This window comes from Stegostoma tigrinum, chromosome 3, assembly GCF_030684315.1.
Source record: "Stegostoma tigrinum isolate sSteTig4 chromosome 3, sSteTig4.hap1, whole genome shotgun sequence".
NCBI lineage: Eukaryota > Metazoa > Chordata > Chondrichthyes > Orectolobiformes > Stegostomatidae > Stegostoma > Stegostoma tigrinum.
Window position 1 is genome coordinate 30,456,202 of NC_081356.1, and position 24,844 is coordinate 30,481,045.

At 43.8% G+C, this 24,844-nt stretch overlaps 1 protein-coding gene across 1 annotated transcript; it reads right to left on the reverse strand.

Annotated features, from left to right (window-relative positions):
• LOC125451010 (thioredoxin-like) lies at positions 1 to 22,861 on the reverse strand. The gene is made up of 5 exons (XM_048527620.2): positions 22,707 to 22,861; positions 12,279 to 12,383; positions 6,817 to 6,876; positions 3,586 to 3,651; positions 1 to 171 (listed from the first exon to the last, which is right to left on the reverse strand). Exons 1-5 carry the CDS (start codon positions 22,728 to 22,730, stop codon positions 88 to 90), a joined length of 339 nt encoding a protein of 112 aa, XP_048383577.1. The 5' UTR covers positions 22,731 to 22,861; the 3' UTR covers positions 1 to 87.
• Positions 22,862 to 24,844: the final 1,983 nt, after the last annotated feature.

Sequence of the window (24,844 nt, forward strand, 5' to 3'; positions counted from 1 at the left end):
TCTTTACTATTGTTTATTTATTGTTTTATTGTACGTAATTGATGCTATCACATGGAATTATCGGTTAATTTCACATTTTACTCCTATTTACTTGGTTTCAGAAAAAGACTGGGCACATTTAAGACTTTCAATTTGTTTCTTCAGTTCCTCTTTGTTATTCACTCCTTTTATCTGTAAAGACATCATAAATGAAACGGGTTAAGACAGAACTGTATGTTTTGTGGATAAAATATTATACATACCATATATACACATGCAAAAGTCAAATTTTTTAGACTATCTTTTAAGGTTAAATTTATAGGGTCAACTATTACATTGATACTACTTTTGAGAGACTGAAACTCATGTCCATCAAAATTAGTACATATTATTAGCAGAAGCCCAAGTGACATGAAGGGTCTAGGCCCGAAACATCAGCTTTTATGCTCCTGAGATGCTGGTTGGCCTGCTGTGTTCATCCAGCTTCACACTTTGTTATCTTAGGATGGCTGTCTTATCCAGACCTGTAAGAATTGTCCACAACTTTTAATAAATCTGACTTCAATCACCTTTGCTTCAAGGAGAATAATTCCAGCTTCTCCAACCTAACCTGGAAGAATTCTAGCAAATCTCTTCTGCACCCTATCATAAGGGGTTTCACAATTTTCCTGAAATGTGGTGACCAGAAACTAGCCATAATACTCTAGTTGGGGCCTAACAGAACATTATGAAATTTCAGCAATACTCCTTTCCTTTGTACCTGATGTCTTGATTAATGAAGACCAAAGTCACACATGCTTTGCACTATAAATATATGTCTTGCCACCATCAAAAATTGATGTCCACGTCACGGAAAGTTAATGTCTTAGTCGTAATATCACCGGACAAGTAATCCGGATACCTAAGCTAATTCTTCAGGAACATGGGCTCAGATCTAATACAACAACTGGTGGCATTTAAATGCAAATTAGAGTTTAAAAATTTGGATTGAAAGCTACTCAGAGATTATAAGTACTGCACATGGTGAAGTCAGAAGCTACACAGTGTGGAGCTGGAGGAGCACACCAGGCCAGGCAGCATCAGAGGAGTAAGAAAGTCGATGTTTTGGGTCAGGACTCTTCAGAACTGGGGAGGGGGATGGGAGCTGGTGAATAAACAGAGGGAGGAGTGGTGGGGCTGGGGAAAAGTAGATGAGATGACGATAGGTGGATGCAGGTAGGGAGTTGTGGGGATTGGCCAGTGGAATGGGTGGGGTGGATTGGTGGGAGAAAAGATGGACAGGTTGTGTTGGGTCAAGGAGATGGGTATAAGAGGAAGGGTTGGACGTGGGATGAAGCTGAAGGTGGTGAAATTTTATAACTGGTGAATTGTATGTTTAGGCCATCAGGCTGTAGGTCCTGAGGCAGAATATGAGGTATTGCTCTTCCAGTTTGTGTGTGGCATCATTGTGGCACTGGAGGAGGCCCAGGATGGACATGTCCCCCAGGGAGTGGGAGGGGGAGTTAAAATAGTTGGCAACCAGAAGGTGTTTTTGATTATCGTGTACAGAGCACAGACACTTCACGAAACTGTCCCTGAGTCTATACTTGGTCTAATCTATGTAAAGGAGACCATTTTGGGAGCAACAGTTACAGTATACAAGGTTGTAGGATGTAAAGGTGACCCCTGTTGGATATGGAAAGTTTCCTTTGGGCCTCGGATAGAGGTGTGGGGGCAGATGTTGCAATTCTGGTGGTTACAGCTGAAGGTACTGGGTGCGGTGTGGTGAGTGGGGAGTGTGGAGCGGATGAGGGAGTCGCGGAGAGAGCGTTCTGTACAAAAGGCAGATAGGAGTGGGGAGGGAAGTATCTCTTTGGTCATGGGGTCAGATTGTGGGTGGCGAATGCTGGCAAATGTGACTAGACTAATTTACAGACAGCAAGAATTGCAAATGCTGGAATCAGAGACAATACAGTGTAGAGTTGCAGGAGGTCAGGCAGCATCAGAGGAGTAGGAAAGTCAACGTTTCGGGTCAGGACCCTTCTTCAGAACTGAAGGATTCTGACCTGAAGCATCGACTTTCCTACTCCTCTGATGCTGCCTGACCTGCTATGTTCCTCCAGCTCCACACTGTGTTGTCTAGATTAATTTAGGTTATTGGTCAGCATGGATGAGTTAGGCCAAAGGGTCTGTTTCCATACTGTACATTTCTATGACTCAGTTGTCTTGCCACTTTGGTTGGCAGAGTCACCATACAAACCAGCTGTGGCACAGTTGGTAGCACCTTGTCACTGGCACCAAACGTTGAGGGTCCAGTCCTGAGATCAGAAATTTGAGAAGAAAACCAATGCTTCACCCACTTCAGTGCTGAAGTGTACTACTGTCTTTTAAATGGAAGCCCTCTCTGCCTACTCTGACTCTGGAAGATCAGCAAGGGTCTTTGAAATGGCCTAGCAAGCCATTCAAATCATGAACAATAAGAGATGGGCAATAAATAGTGGTCATACCTATAATGCTCATGTTCCAAGAAATTGTTTTGCTGTCCTAACAGTTAGGGAATAGCAAGGTTGTGATAAACTTCCACATTTCTCAAGTGGTATCCCTACCCCGACTTCCCCTGAAAAATAAATGCCTCCACTTTAAGCAATGTCTAGTCTAGTAGCACCAATCTATTTAAAAGTAACATTCTAAAAATTCCAAGATAATAAAATGTGAGGCTGGATGAACACAGCAGGCCAAGCAGCATCTCAGGAGCACAAAAGCTGACGTTTCGGGCCTAGACCCTTCATCAGAGAGGGGGATGGGGGGAGGGAACTGGAATAAATAGGGAGAGAGGGGGAGGCGGACCGAAGATGGAGAGTAAAGAAGATAGGTGGAGAGAGTGTAGGTGGGGAGGTAGGGAGGGGATAGGTCAGTCCAGGGAAGACGGACAGGTCAAGGAGGTGGGATGAGGTTAGTAGGTAGCGGGGGGTGCGGCTTGGGATGGGAGGAAGGGATGGGTGAGAGGAAGAACCGGTTAGGGAGGCAGAGACAGGTTGGACTGGTTTTGGGATGCAGTGGGTGGGGGGGAAGAGCTGGGCTGGTTGTGTGGTGCAGTCGGGGGAGGGGACGAACTGGGCTGGTTGAGGGATGCAGTAGGGGAAGGGGAGATTTTGAAACTGGTGAAGTCCACATTGATACCATTAGGTTGCAGGGTTCCCAGGCGGAATATGAGTTGCTGTTCCTGCAACCTTCGGGTGGCATCATTGTGGCAGTGCAGGAGGCCCATGATGGACATGTCATCAAGAGAATGGGAGGGGGAGTGGAAATGGTTTGCGACTGGGAGGTGCAGTTGTTTTTTGCGAACTGAGCGGAGGTGTTCTGCAAAGCGGTCCCCAAGCCTCCGCTTGGTTTCCATGCATGTTTAAAATTATTTCACACTCAATGTTGTGTAAATTCAGGGCTTCCTGCAGTGAACCACTGTGGAAAGGTCCATGGATTGAAATATGGACTAATAAAAGTATGCCCCCTTCAAGAATGGCAGTGCAATTTTGGACAAAATCCTGCGTTCCATGTGAAAGGAGAACTATCAATTGAGATTGACAGCAAGTGTCATTAACGTACTAAACTAAACATTATTTACTATACCATATTCCCATCCTTGAAGAGCAGAATGTGTGGTATACTGCGGATGGAAAATTCTTCAACCAAATCCTGAAATGGGAGAAAAGAAAGCAGCAACAGAAGAAGTTTAGAAAGCTATAACATAACAATAGAACATCACAAGTTCAAGATCTATCTCAGTGCTGTTGTTCTACCTATTATTTTAATATTTGTTAAGGAATCGAGTGCAACTCTGACAAGTTGGATGTGAGAAAGGTCCCATGTCCTAGTGTTTTGGCCCACATATATCCCTCAACAGCTCCTTTGATACATTATCTGATTGTTCACCTTATTGCTATTTGTCGAATCTTGCTGTGCAAACATTGCCAATCACATTTAGGCATAATAATAAGTCTACCTCAAAAGGTACACTACAAATAACTGCAATAAAAGCAAAATAATGAAGATGGTGGAAATCTACATTAAAGACGGCAAATGCTGCAGAAACGTAGCAAGTCTGGTGGTCTCTATGGAACGAGAAACAGACTTAACATTTCAAGTCCATTATGTATCTTATTCAGAAGAAAAAGAGTATCATATTGTACTTGAAACATTAACTCTGTTTCTGGCTCCACAGATGCTGCCAGACCTGCTGAGATTTTCCAGCATACTCTGTTTTTACTGCAGGTAACTTAACTGCTGGAGCATTTATGCAAAACTAATTGTTTTTTTAATGTCAACATTTCATGTGGAGAGTTTTATTTTTATTTTCTTTCAGATTTCAAATGTCTGGTGAATGAAAATTGAGTCTCAACATTTAAAAAATTGCAACTAAGCCCTAGTTACCACTGATTTTGGAATGTTTATTTGTGATAAACCTATTTTCAGCCCTTCAAAACTTCTAAGCTACAACTTATTTTGTTAAAAATATGACATCCAATGTGCACAATAGTATCAGAGATAATGGGAACTGCAGATGCTGGAGAATACAAGATAACAAAGTGTAGAGCTGGATGAACACAGCAGGCCAAGCAGCATCTTAGGAGCACAAAAGTTGACGTTTCAGGCCTAGACCCTTCATCAGAAAAAGCTTTTGTGCTGCTAAGATGCTGCTTGGCCTATTGTGTTCCTCCAGCTCTACACTTTGTTATGCACAATAGTATGTCAGATCTTGCAATTGAAGTTGAATGGAAACTAAACTCTCCGTTTTTCAGTCTTCATTTGGGGTGAAACTTTTTATTTCTGAACAACTTCAGCGCCACAAATTAGCCAGGACCAAATATTTGAAAGTTCAAGAGATTACTTAAGAATTACATATGGTCATGGCAACTTAAGGTTGTAGAAACTCCAGTAGAGATGGTTTGCATTGTGATAAATGCAGTACAGTGGAGGGAAGGAACATTAATTGTTCCTCAGATCTCAAACAGGAGAGAGATTTTGGCACTTGAGTTTCCACTAGGCAGCACAAAAAGAAAACATTAAACATTTGCCAGAGATGTGTGCCTGCTACCCTGGCAGCTGCCATTTCCTGTCAGTTCTGGAACATTCTTGTGTAGTTGGTGCATTCAAGAGTCCAGGTGCCATACAGGCTGATTTACAGGGGATACAGGCTTAGTACACCAATGTACGTCCCCTCACTAATGCCTCAAATAGGGTTACAGTGGAGCAGAAGATGAAGAAGAACATAGGGTCCATTGCTTTGGCTGGTCTGACAGATAGCCTCCAGTATGGACTGGACAGAGCATCCTGCATCATCTTGGTGGGCTGTTCTCTGCACAATTACAGTGGGTTTAAGGCAATGTGCTGGATGCGGTGGAAGAAGAAGAACAGGAGCTTCTTCTAAGATGAAGGACATTGAGGAGGCAAAAGCTTTCCTTGTGCATTAGAGAGCTCAACTACATTGAGCGCCATAAGCCAGATGGGACCTGAGTGACACCTGATTCCAATAGATGGGGACTGGTGCAGCAGATCATCAGCAACTATGAAATAGTCATTGGTCATGATGTCAGTACTTGATTTGCCTTGTGGTGGTAAACTTCAGCCTTCCTTGGTTTTATCTGTGTTCATCTTAGATTGCTATAAAAGAAGCTGCAATTCATATTTATCTGATTACCTGCCTTGTTCCCCTATTAGAAAATGACAAGCCGTGGGGCTACAGTTGGCATTGGGGACAGAGTAATAATGGTGACTTAGAGTGGATGTTTAAGCAGTATGTCTGTATAGACATGTAAACAGCATAGCCTGCTAGTTAAATAGGGTGAGAGAACAGAATTGTATAGGAAAGGGAGTATCAGCCATAAGCTGTGAGCAGCATGGCTTTGCGGCTTTTGTTCCACCATGCTGCAAGTGAGGGCCAATGATAGATTTTTAACATTTGCCCTGGCCCACAGCTGACTAACAAAGATGGCAGAGACAGAGGGGGTCTCTATCTTTTGGTGGAAAAATGGTGGAGCGATGAAATACATTTGCAGTCACTAAACTGATTCAGAGTATATTAAGCTCTTATTCTTATCTAATTTCATCCTGAAATGCTAATCATCTCAATGAATCCCTATTGCAGAGAATTCTGAATTCTCACACTCTTTCTCCAAGAATTCCTTCTTGGATTAGTGGCACTCTTACATTCAATTGCTCCTAGTGTTGCACTTCCCAAAAGTGGAAACATATTCTATATGTCTATCTTTTTTGAAAACACTTATGTATTTGAAAAAACTTGATCAGGTCATCCCTCTGAAATAACTCTTCAGTGTCCAGCAACCCATCACCAATCGCCCTTTATTCGCAAATGATTTGCCTTTGACAGTAGCACTGCATCTCACTGAGCTAGGCATTCCAGGGCTCAATATCCCTGACATTCATCCTTTGATGTCAGCCAGGTCTCCCTGATTAGGGTTGTTAATCAGGTCCAATCAGGGAACTTCTATTCCAGTGAGGTCTAGCTGGCTGACCTTGTCACAATCACTACATCTTCAGCCTTCTCTTTTCTAACCAAAGAGTTGCTGTAGTCAGCATCGCCTGATAGTTTCACTTTCCATTTTTAGTATCATCGCCTCACATCAGTGCCTGCACTCTTTTTATAAAATGGAAAACCAGAATTGTGCACTGCTCCAAATGGATTTAAGTTTCAACACAAATTCAAAAAAGCACTTTTACACTTCAAGCTGATACTATCGTGAAATGAACCCTCAACAATTAATGGTCTTGTTAAACTGCATCTGTAATTTTAGATGGGTTATCTAGACAAAGTTCAATTCATGTAGCAATTATCCAACTTACCTCAGCATCATCTGTGTTTACTTTGCAGAAGATCACATCAGGATATTGGTTTGGAAGTTCCTAGGGGAAAAGAAGAGAATGGTAAAATTAACCTTATTTTCTCTTTGCATAGGAGCCACTTTGTTCAAACTCTGATTGGACATACTTCTGGAAGTTTCCTAATATAATCTCCTTCCAGTCATTCTAGTTATCTTGAATTCTCGTTACTGGCTAGACTATCCATCTTCATCATGCTCTGCCTTTGTAAACCACTCTAAATTGAAGATTGGATGACACTATCCATCAAGCAATATTCAATAACCTTATGTCTACTTTTTAAATATATGTGTATAGAAAGTGAATGAAAAGCATTCAAGTAAAATCTTTTTTAAATAGATTTACTCCAAAATTATTCTTGTTAAATTTTTTTCTCCTGGGACATCTGTACTATTTTGAAGATTGGTATTCATTTCCTGGAGGAATCGGTGTAATCCTATGGCCACATTTTGGGAAAATCCCGGAACTATTATTAATTCAGTGTTAATAGTGACAAAATCCAAGGAGAAGAGTTCAAGGTAATATGCCTAATTCTTAGTTCAATTCTCCAAGGTGACCTGAGAATAGAATTTCACTAAGAATCACCTGGTGATATTACCACGTTATACTCCTAGGATTACTCTATTTTTCTTCTTTTAATTTTTTTCTACCAGCAGGAAAACACCCATGCCGCAAATTGTATATTAACAAGCAAAGCCTATTAAGGACAATGCTAAATTCTGGGTTTGCTATTTATAAGAAATACTCTACAACTGTGCCACAGGAAGGCCCAGCAGTAATGCTTAATTTTTTCTATATTTTTCCCCAAATCACCCATGGTTATATTTGTAAAAATTTTTATTTATACAGTGAGAAATAAAATTGAAGACAATGTTGTGAATAGATTTCATTATATATATTTCTTTCCAACACCAGGAAACCACTTGTGTGGTTAATTTTGTGTTTACAAGCAAAGCCTGTTAAAGGCAATACTGACAGGACTGTCGTCCTAACAGCGGAGGTGATTCAAGGGAAATGATTAAGTTATGCAAATTTATGAAGACTGCAAAAGTCTTGAAGCAAAATTGTAGGGGATATTGAAATCAGGTTTTGTGGTTCTGCTATAATGCATGTTTTGTTAACGGGAACTGGTTGCAACACAATTGATGAATAGTGGACGCTGTTTGGATAATGCAAACTTTCTGCTATACAGGTATGGCAATTTTCTATAGCAATTTCCCTACAACATGATTTTCAATGACAAAATTTTATAGCGCGAGGTCACAGAAGAACACAACTATCGTGTTATAGGAGAACCACCTGTACTGCTCTTATTTTTGCATGTAACATTATTCTAGTCAGCACTTGCTCAAAATATTGCATTTCTCCAATTTTAATGCTGATAAAATATGGTGAATCTGGACAGTAGACAATGGGGAGATAGTAAGTTGACATTTTGGGTCAGGACACTTCTTCAGAAATGGTGGAGGGGGAAGGGAGCTCAGAAATAAATAGAGAGGAGAGGCGGGACTGGGAAAGGTAGGTGGAATGGTGATAGGTGAGTGCAGGTAGGCACAAGTAGTTGGGATTGGTCAGTGAGGTGGGAGAGAAGATGGACAGAAACAAAGTTGGTGGAAAAGCTCAGCATGTCTGGTAGCATCTGTGAAGGAGAAAACAGATTTAACGTTTCGGGTCTGGTGAACCTTTCTCAGAACATGGAAGATGGAGAAGATGGACAGGTTGTGTCAGGACAAGGAGGCAGGGATGAGAGGAAGGGTTGGTCTTGGGATGAGGCCGAGGGTGGGGAGATGTTGAAACTGGTAAAGTCCATATTGAGATCATTGGGATGTAGGCTCCCAAGGCAGTATATGAGGTGCTGCTCCTCCAGTTTCCAGGTGGCTTCACTGTGACACTGGAGGAGGCCCAGGATGGAAATATTGCCCAGAGAGTGGAAAGGGGAGATGAAATGGTTTGCAACTGGAAGGTGTTGTCGTTTATTGTGAACAGAGCGCAGGTGCTCTACAAAGTGGTGTCTGAACCTCTGCTTGGTCTCAGAAGAGATGTGCAGGTGAAACTCTGTTCGATGTGAAAGGTTTTTTTGGTTCCTTGGATGGAGGTGAGGGGGGAGGTGTAGGGGAAGGTGTAGCACTTATTGCATTTGCAGGGAAAGGTACCAGGGGTGGTGGGGCTAGTGAGGAGTGTGGAGCAGATGAGGGAGTCGCGGAGAGACCGGTCCCTACGGAAGGCAGTTAGGGGATGTGGGGGGGGGGGGGGTGATATATCTTTGGTTGTGGTGTCGGATTGTGGCAGAAGTGGCGGAGAATGATATATTGATTCCGGAAGTTAGTGGGGTGATATGTGAGGACAAGGGGAATTCAGTCTTTGTTTTTGTTGCGGGGAGGGGATGTGAGGGCAGAGGTGTGGGAAACATAAGAAATGTGGTTGAGAGCATTTTCGACCACTGAAGGGGAAAGTTTCAGTCTTTGAAACAAGCGGTCATCTGGGATGATAATGGGAGCTTGTCAAACAATTATTCCAGATATAAAGAATAATCTTTTCTTGATTCCTTGGGATATATAACACTGCAGCAGGTTGTTCATGCTCTCGGTAAGGTGCCTTGTTCCAGTGGTGTAATCCTCTATTCTCCTCTTCCTTGACAGCTTGTTTAGCTACCCCTTAAAATAATCTATAAAAATGGACTTCACCCATTCCTCATTGTAGCAGAAGAGAAATAAGAAACTCATGATTCCTAGTTGCTTTTCCAGCAACTATTATTTTTGTAAGTGATTCCCATTGTTTCGTTTGTTCTTAAATGGCAAAGGTTATTGGATTTCCAAAAGCTTAGATTAGTTCAGTAATTGGTAGAGGGAAGAGGCAAGAACTTAAAAAGAAAATAATTACTTATGTATGACATAAAAACAGATAGTAGGATGCAGGAGTGATCCAAGGCCAACATAACTGCAGTAAATGCAACAATAAAGCTACACTCAGAGTCATTGAACTGGAGACCATGCTGCAGACATTGAAACATCAGGGATGGAGTGTTGTAGGAAGTGACCATACAGTTAAGTTTGACATTTTTTGATTTGCTTAGCGTTCAGGGTCAGAAATGTGTGACTGCAGTGAGGCAGCAGGTACGGGGACGCAGCAGGTAGAAGGGGAGGAGTTCCAGCATTTTCAATTGTCCATTTAATTTGAGATTCTTGCAAGCTATGTGGATGGAAGTGGTGGCTAAAGCGTGGGTGAACAAATACCACGGCACCATTCAAGCTGGAAGGGGGATGGTGTAAAAAGCTAATGGCATGGTAGTGGTAGCAGTGGTAAAACTGACACCTTTCCCTGCAGCTGAGATGGTTGTGCTGCCTGCTCCGTCCTCGGATTCAGGACATCTTCTCCATGCTGCAGTAGAAGGATCCGGTGGTTGTGACTGAAATAGGTACAGCAATATACAATAGAACTATGAAGGAGGTTCTGCTGAATAGTAAGGGCTAAGTTGAAAAGCAGAACCTCAGAAAAGTCGTAATGTTGTGATTACTGCCTAGATAACAAAGAAATTGATGTACAGTAAATAAGATTGGAATGTTAAATCCCTGGATTAAGGGTTGTTGTGGAAAAAATTGGTTGTATAGAATAATTGAAAATAGGAACTGGAGTAGGCCATTCAGCCCATCAAGCTCCCTCTGCCACTCAATATGGTCATCTCTGATCATCCAATTCACTACCCTTTTCCTACTTTCTCCCCATTCCCTTGTTTCCATTTAGCAATAAGAACAATATTGAACTCCTCCTTGAAGGCATTCAATTTTTTGGCCTCAGTGCTTTTTGTGGCAGAGAATTCCACAGGCTCCCTACTCTCTGCATGAAGAAATTTCTCGTCATATCAATTCCAAATGGCTTATCCCTTATCTTTAGACTGCAGTCTCTGGCCTCAATTCATAAAGAACAGAAGCTAGACCATTGGAGGTAATGGGAACTGCAGATGCTGGAGAATCCAAGATAATGTCATCTAAAGAATGGGAGGGGGAGTGGAAATGGTTGGCGACTGGGAGACGCAACACATTCCTCACACCCCGCCCCCGCCCCAACCGCCCAAAGAGGATCCCCCTCGTTCTCACACACCACCCCACCAACCTCCGGATACAACACATCATCCTCCGACACTTCCGCCATCTACAATCCGACCCCACCACCCAAGACATTTTTCCATCCCCACCTCTGTCTGCTTTCCGGAGAGACCACTCTCTCCGTGACTCCCTTGTTCGCTCCACACTGCCCTCCAACCCCACCACAACCGGCAGCTTCCCCTGCAACTGCAGGAAATGCTACACTTGCCCCCACACCTCCTCCCTCACCCCCATCCCAGGCCCCAAGATGACATTCCACATTAAGCAGAGGTTCACCGGCACATCTGCCAATGTGGTATACTGCATCCACTGTACCCGGTGTGGCTTCCTCTACATTGGGGAAACCAAGCGGAGGCTTGGGGACCGCTTTGCAGAACATCTCCGCTCGGTTCGCAACAAACAACTGCACCTCCCAGTCGCCAACCATTTCCACTCCCCCTCCCATTCTTTAGATGACATGTCCATCATGGGCCTCCTGCAGTGCCACAATGATGCCACCCAAAGGTTGCAGGAACAGCAACTCATATTCCGCTTGGGAACCCTGCAGCCTAATGGTATCAATGTGGACTTCACCAGCTTCAAAATCTCCCCTTCCCCCACCGCATCCCTAAACCAGCCCAGCTCTTCCCCTCCACCCACTGCATCCCAAAACCAGTCCAACCTGTCTCTGCCTCCCTAGCCTGTTCTTCCTCTCACCCATCCCTTCCTCCCACCCCAAGCCGCACCCCCATCTACCTACTAACCTCATCCCACCTCCTTGACCTGTCCGTCTTCCCTGGACTGACCTATCCCCTCCCTACCTCCCCACCTAAACTCTCTCCGCCTATCTTCTTTTCTCTCCATCTTCGGTCCGCCTCCCCCTCTCTCCCTATTTATTCCAGAACCCTCACCCCATTCGCCCTCTCTGATGAAGGGTCTAGGCCCGAAACGTCAGCTTTTGTGCTCCTGAGATGCTGCTTGGCTGCTGTGTTCATCCAGCCTCACATTTTATTAGCTAGACAATTGGGATGGTTTTCACATGTACCATGATCTCCCTGTGTAGTGCCAAATTGTATAATTAGGGTGGTAAAATAATTGTAGGGGATAAGAAATACATTTTGAGAAGATGTGAAAAATTTAACAAAGCACAAAAGGCAACAAAGATGGTGCTAAGGGAACTATTATCGCATGGAAGGATGAGTCAGAGCAAGCAAATTGAGGACAGTCCTAGGTGATAATGGCTGGAGGTTATGAAAATAGTAAAGATTGAAATAAAGCATTTGTAATTGAATGCATAGCACTCACAGTAAAGTAAATGAACACAATATAACGTCAGATTCTTACATTGTACCATTTTGAAAGGTTGGTGCAAGGCATACACCATTCTGCATAGAAGTCAATCACAACTAATTGGCTTCCAGCCTCCTTCAATTTGGCATCAAATTCATCCTGGAAAATAAAAGATATTTAAAGAAAATTATGTCACTCATTTGCTTTAAAAGAATACAGTTTTTCTTCTTAAGCAGGGAACTGGGTCAGGAGTCACTGCATGGAGCTAATGTATGGGGGAGAAAAACGAGTAAGCCTCCTCTGTATATATATTGAACTCTTCTTATCTCACCTTCCCAGAATTGGGAATCCAGCCTCTACGGGGTTAAAAATAAAATTAATTTTTTAACTTTGGACACACATTCTTAAAAAAAATTGTATAAAATAAGTTAGATGGATCTCTAATAGAACACAGAGAACAAAGAAAATTACAGCACAGGAACAGGCCCTTCAGCCCTCCAAGGCTGCGTCAATCCAGATCCTCTATCTAACCCTGTTGCCTATTTTCCAAGGATCTGTATCCCTCTGCTCCATGCCCATTCATGAATCTGTCGAGATACACCTTAAATGATACTATCGTGCCCACCTCTCCCACCTCCGCTAAAGAAAAATGTGGTGTGTAAAATGGCTGCAGCTTTAAACCTATAACTAATCTCTCATAACTGTTCACTATAGACTTTGAAGATTTTTTGTCAAAAGTCTTGCAAGTCACACGCTGACGTCATGCTAATGAATATCAAATGGAAATGGTTAGATTCTTTTCTGTTTGAGATCATCATTGTTACATGCCTTGGGATTGCAAGCAACATTCATAGCACACATCAACCTGAGCTTGCATTCTGTCCAAGCCTTGTGGGATATGGACTCCATCAGTACCTGAGGATCCACAAATGGTGCTGATAATTGTACAGTCATCGGAAAGCATCCCCACTTCTGACCTTATGAAAAAAGGAGCATCATCAATGAAATAGCTGAAGGTGGTCGGGCCTAGGACACTGCCTTGAGGAAGTGGGCACTTGTGATGCATTGGTCGTCTCTACCCCTGGATCAGGAAGCTCGGAATTAACAACATCCCCGAACAGGTTGATTAGAAGATAACCATCCTGAGGACTTCCTGGGATAGAAATGATGGACCTCCTACAACCACAACCATCTTCTTTTTACTAGGTATGACACCAATTTCCATTCCTATTCAGTTTAGTTTTGCTGGAGCTCCTTGATGCCACCTGTGGTTGGATACTGCCTTTTTGTTATTTAGGGCAGTCATTCTCATCTTGTCTGTAATCTCCATTCTATTGTCTACATTTGGACAAAAGCTGTGATGTGCTCAGGAGCTGAGTGGCCTGCATGGAGCCAAAACTGAGCAACAGTGAGCAGGTTATTGTTAAGAAAACAGGGAGGCAATGTGGTATTATAGCTAGACTATTAATCCAGAGACTCAGCTAATGTTCTGGGGACCAGGGTTTGAAAGCTGCCATGGGAAATAGTGGAATTTGAATTCAATAAAAAAAAATCTTGAATTAAGAATCTTCTGATTGTTGGAAAAACCCATCAGGCTCACTATGTTCTTCATACTAGGAAATATGTCAACCTTATCCTGGTCTGGCCTACATGTGACTCCAGATGTATAGCAAATATGGTTGACGCTTAACTGCCTTCTGAAAAGACCTAGCAAGCAGTATCAACTGCTGTGAAACCCCAACATAGAAATGAAACCGGACGGACCACCTGACATTGAACTAGACACGAGAAAAGACAATGACAGACACAGCCCTGTCAACACGGCAAAGTCCTCCTTATGAACATTTGGGGGAAGTGCCAAAATTGTGAAAGCTGTCTTGCAGACTAGTCAAGCAACAGCTTTACGCAGTCATACTCATGGAAGCAAGGCTGACAGACAAAGGCCCAGACACCATCATTACCATCCCTAGATATGTCCTGCCCCACCAGCAGGACAGACCCAGCAGAGGCTGTGGCACAGAGGCATACACTCAGGAAGGCGTTGCTCTGGGAGTGCACAACATTGGCTCTGGATCGCATGAAGTCTCATGGCTTCAGGCTATGCATGGGCAAGGAAACCTCTTACCAATTACTGCATATCATGTCGAATAACACATGGAGGAAGCACTGAGGATGGCCAGGTGCAAAATGTACACTGGGTTTCAATGTCCACCACCAAGAGTGGCTCAGCAGCAGCGCTACTGCAAGCTGGTTGGGTCCCAAATGACATAGCTGCTGGATTGGGTCTGCGGCAGGTGGTGTGGGAACCAACAGGAGGGAGAAACATACTTGACCTCATCCTTACCAGTTTGCTGGCTGCAAATGCAGCTGTCCATGATAATATCAGTAAGGGTGACCACTACACACAGTCTTCACATGGAGAATAACTTCCATCATGTTGTGTGGCACTACCACAGTATTAAATGGGGCAGACTTTAAACAGATCTAGCAACTCAAGATTGACCACCTATGTAAGCCGTTAACAGCAACACAAATATACTCCAACTCAATCTGCAACCACATAGCTTGGCATATATTCCACTCAACCACTACCATAAAACCAGGGGATCACAGCTGATCAATGCTGGTTCAAATGGACAGTGCAGGAGAGCATGCCAGGAGCAGCACTGGGCGTACCTGAAATTAGGGTACCAACTGGGTGAGGCTACTAAACAAGACTACGCATGCCAAACAGCATAAGCAGCAAGTGACAGAGAGAACTAAGCGATCCCACAACGATTGGATCAGATCTAAGCTCTGCAGACCTGCCACATCTAGTTGTGAATGGTAGCGGTCATTTAAATAATTCACTGGAGGAGGATGCTCCACAAATATCCCCATCCTCACTGATGGAAATACCCAATCAGTGCAAAAGAAAAGGCTGAAGCTTTTGCAGCAATCTTCAGCCACAAGTGTCAAGTGAATGATGCAACTTGGCCTGCTCTAGTCCTCCCCAGTATTACGGACACCAATATTCAGCGAACTGGAGACACTCCACATGGTATCGAGAAACAGTTGGAGTCACTGGATACTGCAAAGGCTATGGGCCTGACAACATTCCAGCAATAGTACTGAAGGCATGTGCTCCACACGTCAGAGATAACACAATGTGGAGCTGGAGGAGCACAGAAGGCCAGGCAACATCAGAGGAGCAGGAAAATTGACATTTCGGGTTGGGAACCTTCTTCAACACTCCCTCCCACTCCTTGGGTAACATGTCAACCTGGGCCTCCTCCAGTGTCACAACGACATCACCCGCAAACTGGAGGAGCAGCACCGCAAGTTCCACCTTGGGAGCCTACAGCCCAATGGCCTAGATGTGGATTTTCCCAGTTTCAAAGTCTCCCCAAACCTGAGGCTGGTTATGACAGGACTGCAGAACTTAGATCTGATCTGTTGGCTGCAGGATTGCTTGGTTCCATTTATAGCACACTACATCTGTTGCTTGGTATGCAATTAGCTGCTCCTTGCGTGCTGTTAACATCTGTTCACTGAGCTGTAGTTGATCCCTTGGCTTATTGGTAATGGTAGAGTGGATATAGGCCATGCCATGTGATTGAATTCAATTCTGCTGTGGAGAACCTACAACACTCATAGATGGACAGTTTTCGTGACTAGATCTAAATGAATTCCGTTTAGCACAGTAGTAGTACCTCATGTCATCATGGATGTTATCCTCTCTGGGAAGAGGAGATATTGGTTCCTTTAGGACTGTGAGGTGATCTCTCTTACCAATGCTGTTAAGAACTGGTGCACCTGCTGCAGCTAGAATCGGTGAGGGTGAAGTCAATCTGTTTCTGCCTTTTGATTCCTTCACAACCTGCCATAGACCCCAAGATAACAAAGTGTGAGGCTGGATGAACACAGCAGGCCAAGCAGCATTTCAGGAGCACAAAAGCTGACGTTTCGGGCCTAGACCCTTCATCATCGGTCTAGGCCCAAAATGTCAGCTTTTGTGCTCCTGAGATGCTGCTGGGCCTGCTGTGTTCATCCAGCTTCACACTTTATTATCTTGGATTCTCCAACATCTGCAGTTCCCATTATCACTGCCATAGACCCGGTCTAGCAGCTATATTGTTTCGGACTTGGCCAGCTAGAAAAGCAGTATTGTTACCAAGTCACCCCTAGTGATGGGCATTGACATCTTAGATCCAGATTCCCTGCCCTTTCACACCTCTGTGTTTCTTTGAACTGGTGCTCAAAATGGAGGACAATTGATTAATCAACTGAGGGGAGTGGTGGGGGTGGGTTGGGGAGAGCATCTCAGTGTGTTGTAAGGAACAAACAGTAGGTTTTTTTGCCATATCGAGATTTCATGGAGTTCAGAGTCAAAGTTGAGGATTCCCAGGCCATATCTTTATTGATTGTACACCACTGTGCTGCCATCTCCGGTCTGTCTGTCCTGCCAGTGAGAAAAAATATACCCTGGGATTATGATGATGGCATCTGGGACATTGTGTGTGAGGTAAGAATCCATGAATATAACCAAATCAGGCTTTTGCTTGATTAGTCTGTGTAAATGTGTAAAAGTCTGTGTAGCCGTTACAGAAATATGGTTACAGGATCAAAACTGGGAACTTACCTTTCAAAGATATTAGATCTTTCAGAGAGAGAGAGGAGGGATGGAAAAGGTGGTGGGGTAGCACTGTTAATAAGAAATAAAATGAGGACAGTTATGAAAGATGGTCTAGGCTAGGATGATGTACAGTCCATTTGGTTGGAGGTAAAAAACCGTGACAGAAAGGCGATATTGACATGAGTAATTTATAGATCCCCAAAACAGAAACCACTCTGTGGGAAAGGTAAGAAATCAACAATTATTCGGAGGATGCAAAAAGAATAGTGCAACAATTATGGGTTACTTTAATCTTCTTGTTGATTGTATTAATAAAATTGAAAGGTTTTCTGTCACAATGAATTCAAAGAGTGAATTGTAGGTAATTTCCTAGAACAATATCTCGTGGAGTCAACCAGGGAGCAGTGTGCCTTGCATCTGGTAATGGATAATGAGGCAGGTTTAATAATGACTTCAGAGTAAATGATCCCTCGGAAGTAGTGATCATAACATAATAGAATTTAATATCCAATTCTAGAGTGAGAAACTTGAGCTAGAAACAACTATGTCTAACCTAACTAAAGGGAATTACAATGAATTTAGAACACAGCGGTGCAGTTTCATAGCTGATGTGGGAGATCTGTTATACAGCTTCCTGGCAGGTACAGATGTATCAGTGATTTAGCAGAAGAAATCACTGCCTAAAACTATAGAAGAGGATAACCTTTTGTAGCCTGATCAGGTAAGTGTTTGATTTTAAGACTCATAAAATTTCTAAATCTTAATCTGTTTCTTTTCATAAACTGACAATAGAGAGTAAGGCGAAGGGTTTTTTCTTCCCCAATGTTTATAGTGTGATCTGTCTCTTGTTGGACTTTTAATATTAAGGATTGGTATTAATTTATCCCAGGGCAGTGTTTTTGAGCTGTAAGACTGTTTTGATGTTGCATTTTGAGTGAAGTGTATCAGGTTTGCTTTTAGGTAATTTCTGGGCCTGTAGATTGTTTGCCTAAAGGAGCTACTGCCTGTGGTTCAGTTGATATGTCTCTCACTGAAGGAGGAATGGGTAACACAATACATTTTCTCAAAAAAAATCACATACAAGCAAATCTGCTAAGAAAGGCAAGTTTTCAAACCAGCATTTTCAGACTCAGGTGTTCAACCATTTTGTTAAGCTCTGGCCCAATTTTCAGACAGTAGATTGTTAAAGGGGCACGGTGGGTCAGTGGTCAGCACTGCTGCTTCACAGCTCCAGTTTCCCAGGTTCAATTCCAACGTCAGGCAACTGTCACTGTGGAGTTTGTACGTTCTCCCCATGTCCTCTTCTGGGTTTCTTCTGAGTGCCCCGGTTCCTGCCCACAGGCCAAAGATGTTCAGGATGGGTGAATTGGGCATGCGAAATTGCCCATAGTGTCCAGAGATGTTTCGATTAGGTGGGTTAGAGATGGGAAATGCAGGGGTAGAATGATGGGTCTGGGTGGGATGCTCTTCGGAGGAGCAGTGTGGACTTGTTGGGCCGAATAGCCTGGTTCCACACTAGAGGGTTTCTGTGATTCTGTGAAATGACTCTCCCTGCCAGATTATGGGAGATCAGGGAGAACTTAAATATTCCCAGAGATTATGTCAGCGGGAAGTGTGTTTGGCTGCGAATCCTATTGGATCACATGGATCAGCCAGAGACAATGAGGATGGAGACACTGCAGACACAGTCAGGTAGATGGTTGACCAGTAGGAGAGGTAGCCAGGTTGTGCAGGGCTAAGGGCAGTGGGGCATGCTTCCTGATCAACACTTCCTAGTCCTCAGACCTAGTGACCCTGGCAAACCACTGCTCCCCGGACTTAGAATATCTTACAGTAAAATGCTGTCCCTACTACCTACTGCAAGAGTTCACCTCCACCATCCTGATAGCAGTCTACATGCCACCCCATGCAGATGTGAAGAATACCCTAGATGAAACTTACACCACCATAAACACTCTGGAGACAAACTTCCCCGAGGCCCTATTCATTGGGGCTGGTGACTTCAACCCAACCAACCTCAAGCAGGTGATGCCAAAATACTACCAGCATATCTCCTACCCCACCAGGGGACCGAGTGTTCTCTACCGCTGCTACACAGCCATCAAAGCTGCCTACTGCTCAATTCCCCATCCACACTTTGGAAAATCTGACCACAGCGCTGTGTTCCTCCTCCTAGCTTACAAGCAGAAGCTGTAACAGGAGAATCCTTCACGAAGCGAAGTACAGTTCTGGTCCGAGGCAGCAGAACACTGTCTCTGGGACTGCTTGGACTCAGTGGACTGGACCGTGTTCAAGTGTTCAGCGGATAACCTCGATGAGTATGTACCAATGTCACCGACTTTTTTAGCAAATGTGTGGAGGCCAGTGTACCAAAGAAATCAATCCAAGTGTTCCCCAACTGTGAATCTTGGACGAACCAGGAAATCCACTACCTACTGAAGACCGGACGTGCTGCATTCTCAGTCTTCATTTTTTCTGAAGAAGGGTCTAGGCCCGAAATGTCAGCCTTCCTGCTCCTCTGATGCTGCTTGGCCTGCTGTGTTCACCAGCTCTACGCCTTGTTATCTCAGATTCTCCAGTATCTGCAGTTCCTACTATCTAGGGATGATCATCTTGTTGGGATTCTATTATAGGCCCCCTAACAGTCAGTGGAAAGTTGAGAATCGAATTTGTAAGGAGATCTCAGATATGTGGGAGAATAAAATGGTTGTAACGGTAGGGGATTTAACTTTCCAAACAAAGTCTGGGACTATCAGTGATAAAGGCTTGGACGTGGAGGAATTTGTTAAGTGTGTGCAAGAAAACTTTCTCATTCAATATGTGGATATACCTGTGAGCGAAGGAGCAATACTTGACATTCTGTTGAGAAATAAGGCAGGGCAAGTGACTAAGGTGTCAGCGGTAGGTAGCTCGTTGGGGCAAGTGGTGTAATGCTATTAGTTTCAAAATAGTCATGGAAAAGTTATGACCAAAAAGTTAAAATTCTAAATTGGAGTAAGGCCAATTTTGATAGTATTAGATAGCAACTTTCAAAAGTTGATTGGGGGAAGCTATTTGCAGGTAAAGGGAAGTGGGAGGCCTTTAGGAATGAAATTTTGCAAGTCCAAAGACAGTATGTTCCTCTTAGTGTAAAGAGCAAGGCTGGCAGGTGTAGGGAATGCTGGATGACTGGAAAAATTAAAGCCCTGGTCAAGGGAAAGAAGGCATATATCAGGCTGGGATTGAGTGAATCCCTCGAGGAGTATAAGGGCAGTAGGAATATGCTTAAAAGGGAACTCAGGAGGGCAAAAAAAGGGACAAAGTGTTGACAAACAGCGTCAAGGAGAATCCAAAGAGATTCTGTGAGTACACTAAGGCAAAAGAGTATCTAGGGAGAGAATAAGGTCACATACAGATCAACACGGCCGTTTATATGTGGGACCACAGGAGTAAGGTGAGATACTAAACAAATATGTTGCATCAGTATTGGCTGTGGAGAAGGGCATGGGCCTTAAGGACCTTGGGGAAATAAATAGTGATATCTTGAAAAGAATTCATACTTCGGAAGAGGAGGTGCTGGAGATCTTAAAATGTAATGGTAGATAAATCCCCGGGACCCAATCAGGTGTTTCCCAGAACTCTGTGGGAAGCTAAGGAAGAGATTGCTGAACCCCTTGCTGAGATATTTGTATCATCAATAGTCATGGGTGAGGTGCCAGAAGATTGGAGATTGGCTAACATGGTGCCATTATTTAAGAAAGGTTTTAAAGTAAAGCCAGGAAAGTGAGCCTTATGTCAATAGTGGGCAAGCTGTTGGAGGGGATTCTGAAGGACAGGATTTGCATGCACTTGGAAAGGCAAGGACTGATTAGGGATTGTTAACATGGGCATTGTGCGTGGGAAGTCATGTCTAACTAACTTGATTGACTTTTTTGAAGTGACATGGAAGATTGATGAAGGCAGAATAGTAAATATTGTTGATGTGACTTCAGCAAGGCAAGATTCTGCATGGTTAATTGGTTAGTAAGGTTAGATCACATTTGATTTGGGGGAGCTAGTCAATTGGATACAAAATTGGCTTGAAGTTATGAGACAGAAGCTGGTGGCAGAGGTCTGTTTTCATACTGGAAGCCCGAGACAAGCAGTGTGCGACAAGGATCAGTGCTGGATCCACTGCTTTTCGTCATATATATATAAATGATTTGGATATGAATATAGGAAGTGTGGTTAATCGGTTTGTAGGTGACATCAAAATAGGTGGTGCAGTGGACGATGAAGAGATTATCTCAAAGTACTATGAGACCTTGATCAGATGGGCCAATGCAGCAAGGAGTGGCAGATGGAATTTCATTTGAATAAATATGATGTGTTGCATTTTGGTAAAGCAAATCAAGGTGGGACTTTTTCAGTTAATAGTAGGGCCCTGGGGAGTGTTGCAGAACAAAGAGACTTTGGAGTGCAGATTCAAAATTTCTTGAAAATGGTGTTGCAGGTAGATAGGATAGTGAAGAAGGCATTTGCCATGCTTGCTTTCTTGGGTCATCATGTTACAGCTGGAGGAACATTGATGAGGCTACTTTTAGAATACTGCACAATTCCGGTCTCCCTTCTATTGGAAGGATGTTGTTAAACTTGACAGGGTGCAGAAAAAATTTAGAAGGACCTTGTTGGGACTGGAGGATTTGTGTTATAGGAAGAGGCTGAATAGGCTGAGGTGTTTTTGTTTTCCCCTGGAGCATCCGAGACTGCGAGGATGACCTTTTAGAGGTTAATAAATCATGAGCAGCATGGATAGGGTAAACACTCATTTTTTCCCCCTATATGGGCAAGTCCAAAACTAGAGGACATAGGTTTAATGGGAAAGATTTAAAAAGGAACTGAGGAGTAACTTTTTCAAGCAGAGGGTACTGCTGCAGGGAACAAAGTGCAAAAGGAAATGGTCGAGATGGGTACAATTACAACATTTAAAAGGCATGTGGGTGGGTATATGATTAGAGGGACATGGACCAAATGCTTACAAATAGGACTAAGTAAGATTTGGATATCTGGCTGGTGCCCGACAAGCTGGGCCTAAGGTTATGTGTGCCCTATGACTCTGGAGTGTGAACTGGGCGGAGAGATGAGCAGGAATAACGATAAGAAAGTAAGAGTTGAAATTTAAGGAGGTAATTCATGGCTCTCTGCAAAAATATATCCCAGTAAGGGGAAAAAAATTCTAAGGAGGGGATATTCATCAAGTTGAGTAATGAGAAGGCCGAAGTCAATGATAGTCCTGAAAACAGGGATTAATTCAGAATCTAGCAAAGAAAACAGAGAAAATGAACGACGGAGGCAAACGAGCGAGGAATGTAAAAACTGACAAATAAGAGTTTTTTTCAATAAAACTTTTTGTTTACATAGCTAGGAGAGCATTCAATGACAATTTGAATACAAATAGTGTGCAGGCATTTAATGAAAAATGGCCTGTTTCTGGGCCGTAACAGTTCCGTGAATCTGACACTCTCGGCCTCGGATAAAATCTTCTGAAGGTTAGTGAGGGAAAAGGTTGCTAAAAACATCGGCGATTAGTTAGTTACAGTTCAGTTCACACTTCCTGACCAGCGGAATGACTAGCTTACGGTAGGTGATTTGTGCTTCTGAAGTTCGATTCTAATAGAGAATCCTTGTTGCTGATGAAGGAGACGCACACACACACCCGTTCCCAATGCAATAAATACTCCGGTTACATTTTAAAGAGCCATATTAAAACAGTTGCAGACTTTGGGGACCTTACACTTTTATTACTCGGCTGCATCTACGCGACTCAATCCCAGAAATTGCATATTAACTTCACGAAGTGAAAACTCAATACATAAAAGAACACATCGAAAGAAAAATATCACAATTACCTTGTTGTTAAGAGTGCAGATCATTGTGGTAGGTAGTTGGTCTGTTAACTAGCACCGACAGCCTAGAACCCTGCAATTTATACAGTGCAAGAGGAGGAACTGGTTGGGCCGGCTGAGTACTGTACAGGCAAGTTATTGTGTCATTGTTGATTCCTGCTAGCAAGCTGAAACAGAGTCGGTGCAACTTAGAAACAAAAACACAAGTTGCTGGATAAGCTCAGCAGGTCTGGCAGCATCTATGGAGTGAAATCAGAGTTAACGTTTCAGGTCTGATGACCCTTCCTCAGAACTGATGATAGCTAGAAAAATGTCACCTATATGCAGAAGATAGGGTGGGGGGAGGTGGAAGGACTATATGATAAGTGGGGATAGAGCCAAAGAGAGAGAAGAACAGTTGGACAGACAAAAGAATTGATAATAATCTGGCGAGGAGGGTGAATAGCTGTTCATGGGGACTATGAGTGGCTAACAATAGGTAGTGTGTAATGTAATAACAAGGCCTCAGAGATAGTACAAACTGCAGATGCTGGAGAATCTGAGATAACAAGGTGTAGAGCTAGATGACACAGCAGGCCAAGCAGCATCAGAGGAGCAGGAAAGCTGACGTTTTAGGTCTGGACCCTTCTTCAAAAATCACAAGGCCTGTTGCGTGGGGTGGGGGGGTAGGACATGGGAGAGATCAGGGCCTAAAAATTATTGAACTCAGTACTCTGAGTGTGGAAGGCTGAAGGTGTTGTTCTTCCAGCTTGCACCAAGCTTTGCTGGAACACTTCAGCAGGCCTGAGACAGAGATGTTGGCTGGGGAACAGGGCGGTGTGTTAAAGTGGTAAAGTGGGCAGAACGTAGATGTTCTGTGAAGTGGTCACCCAGGCTAAGTTTTGTTTCCCCAGTGTAGAGGAGACTACATTGTGACCAGTGAATGCATTAGACTAGGTTCTGAAGGGAAGTGCAGGTGAAGGACCTTGTCCAAAGAAATGGGCCCGGAGGCGAAGACAGTTCTAGAAGAGCTCGAGGTTATGTTGTGCCTGAAATTCGTTAAAGTGGGGACTCAGAGGGATAAAGCCAAGACCTTTGCTGAGTACAGAACATTCAGTATTGGAGAGCAGAAGGTTGGGAAGGATGATGAATAGCCAACATGATGTCGGGTTGGGGGAGGGGATGGAGTCAGGTAGAAGGGGAGGGGAGGAAGGTTCCAGAGGGCCATAAGTATCCCTGAATTGCTGCAGCTTGTGTGACTTGATGCCTGAAAGGAAAAGATGTCATCGGTGATAGTGGGAACTGCCGATGCTAGAGAATCTGAGATAACAAAAGTCAGCTTTCAGCTCCTCTGATGCTGCTTGGCCTGCTGTGCTCATCCAGCTCTACACCTCATTGGTGCTGCTTCTCTCTCTCATCTGGAGTTGGAAAAGTTCATCAATTTCACATCCAGTTTCCACCCTGCCCTCAATTTCACCTCGTCTACCTCTGACCTCTCCCTTCCTTTCCTCCTCATTTCTGTTTCTGGGCACAGTCTAGCCATTAATATCCACTATAAACCTACTGACTCCCAAAGCTACCTGGACTATACATCCTGCATCCTGTTTCCTGTAAACACTCCATTCCATTCTCCCAGTTCCTCCATCCCTATCGCATATGTTCCAATGAGGCCAACTTCAACAAGGGAGCCTCTGACATATTCACCTTCTACCTCAACCAAGGATTCCCCAACACCGTTGTTGACAGGCCCCTCAACCAGGTCCAACCTATCTCCCGCACTTCCACCCTTAACCCCTCTCTTCCCTCCCACAACAGCGATAGGGTTCCCCTTGTCCTGACCTACCATCTTACCAGCATCCACATCCAGAAGATCATCAGATGCCATTTCCGCCACCTCCAGCAAGATGCTGCCTCCAGACACATATTCCCCTCCCCTTCCTTGTCTGCATTCTGCAAGGACCGTTCCCTCCAGGACACCCTGGTCCACTCTTCCTTCACTCCCAACATGCCCTCCACAGCCCCATAGCACCTTCCCCTGCAACTGACAAAGGTGCAACACCTGCCCATTTACCTCTTCCCTCCTCAGTATCCAAGTACTATTTCAGTACTCCATTGCCACATCATGTTGGGTATTCACCATCATTCCCAATCTTCTGCCGTCT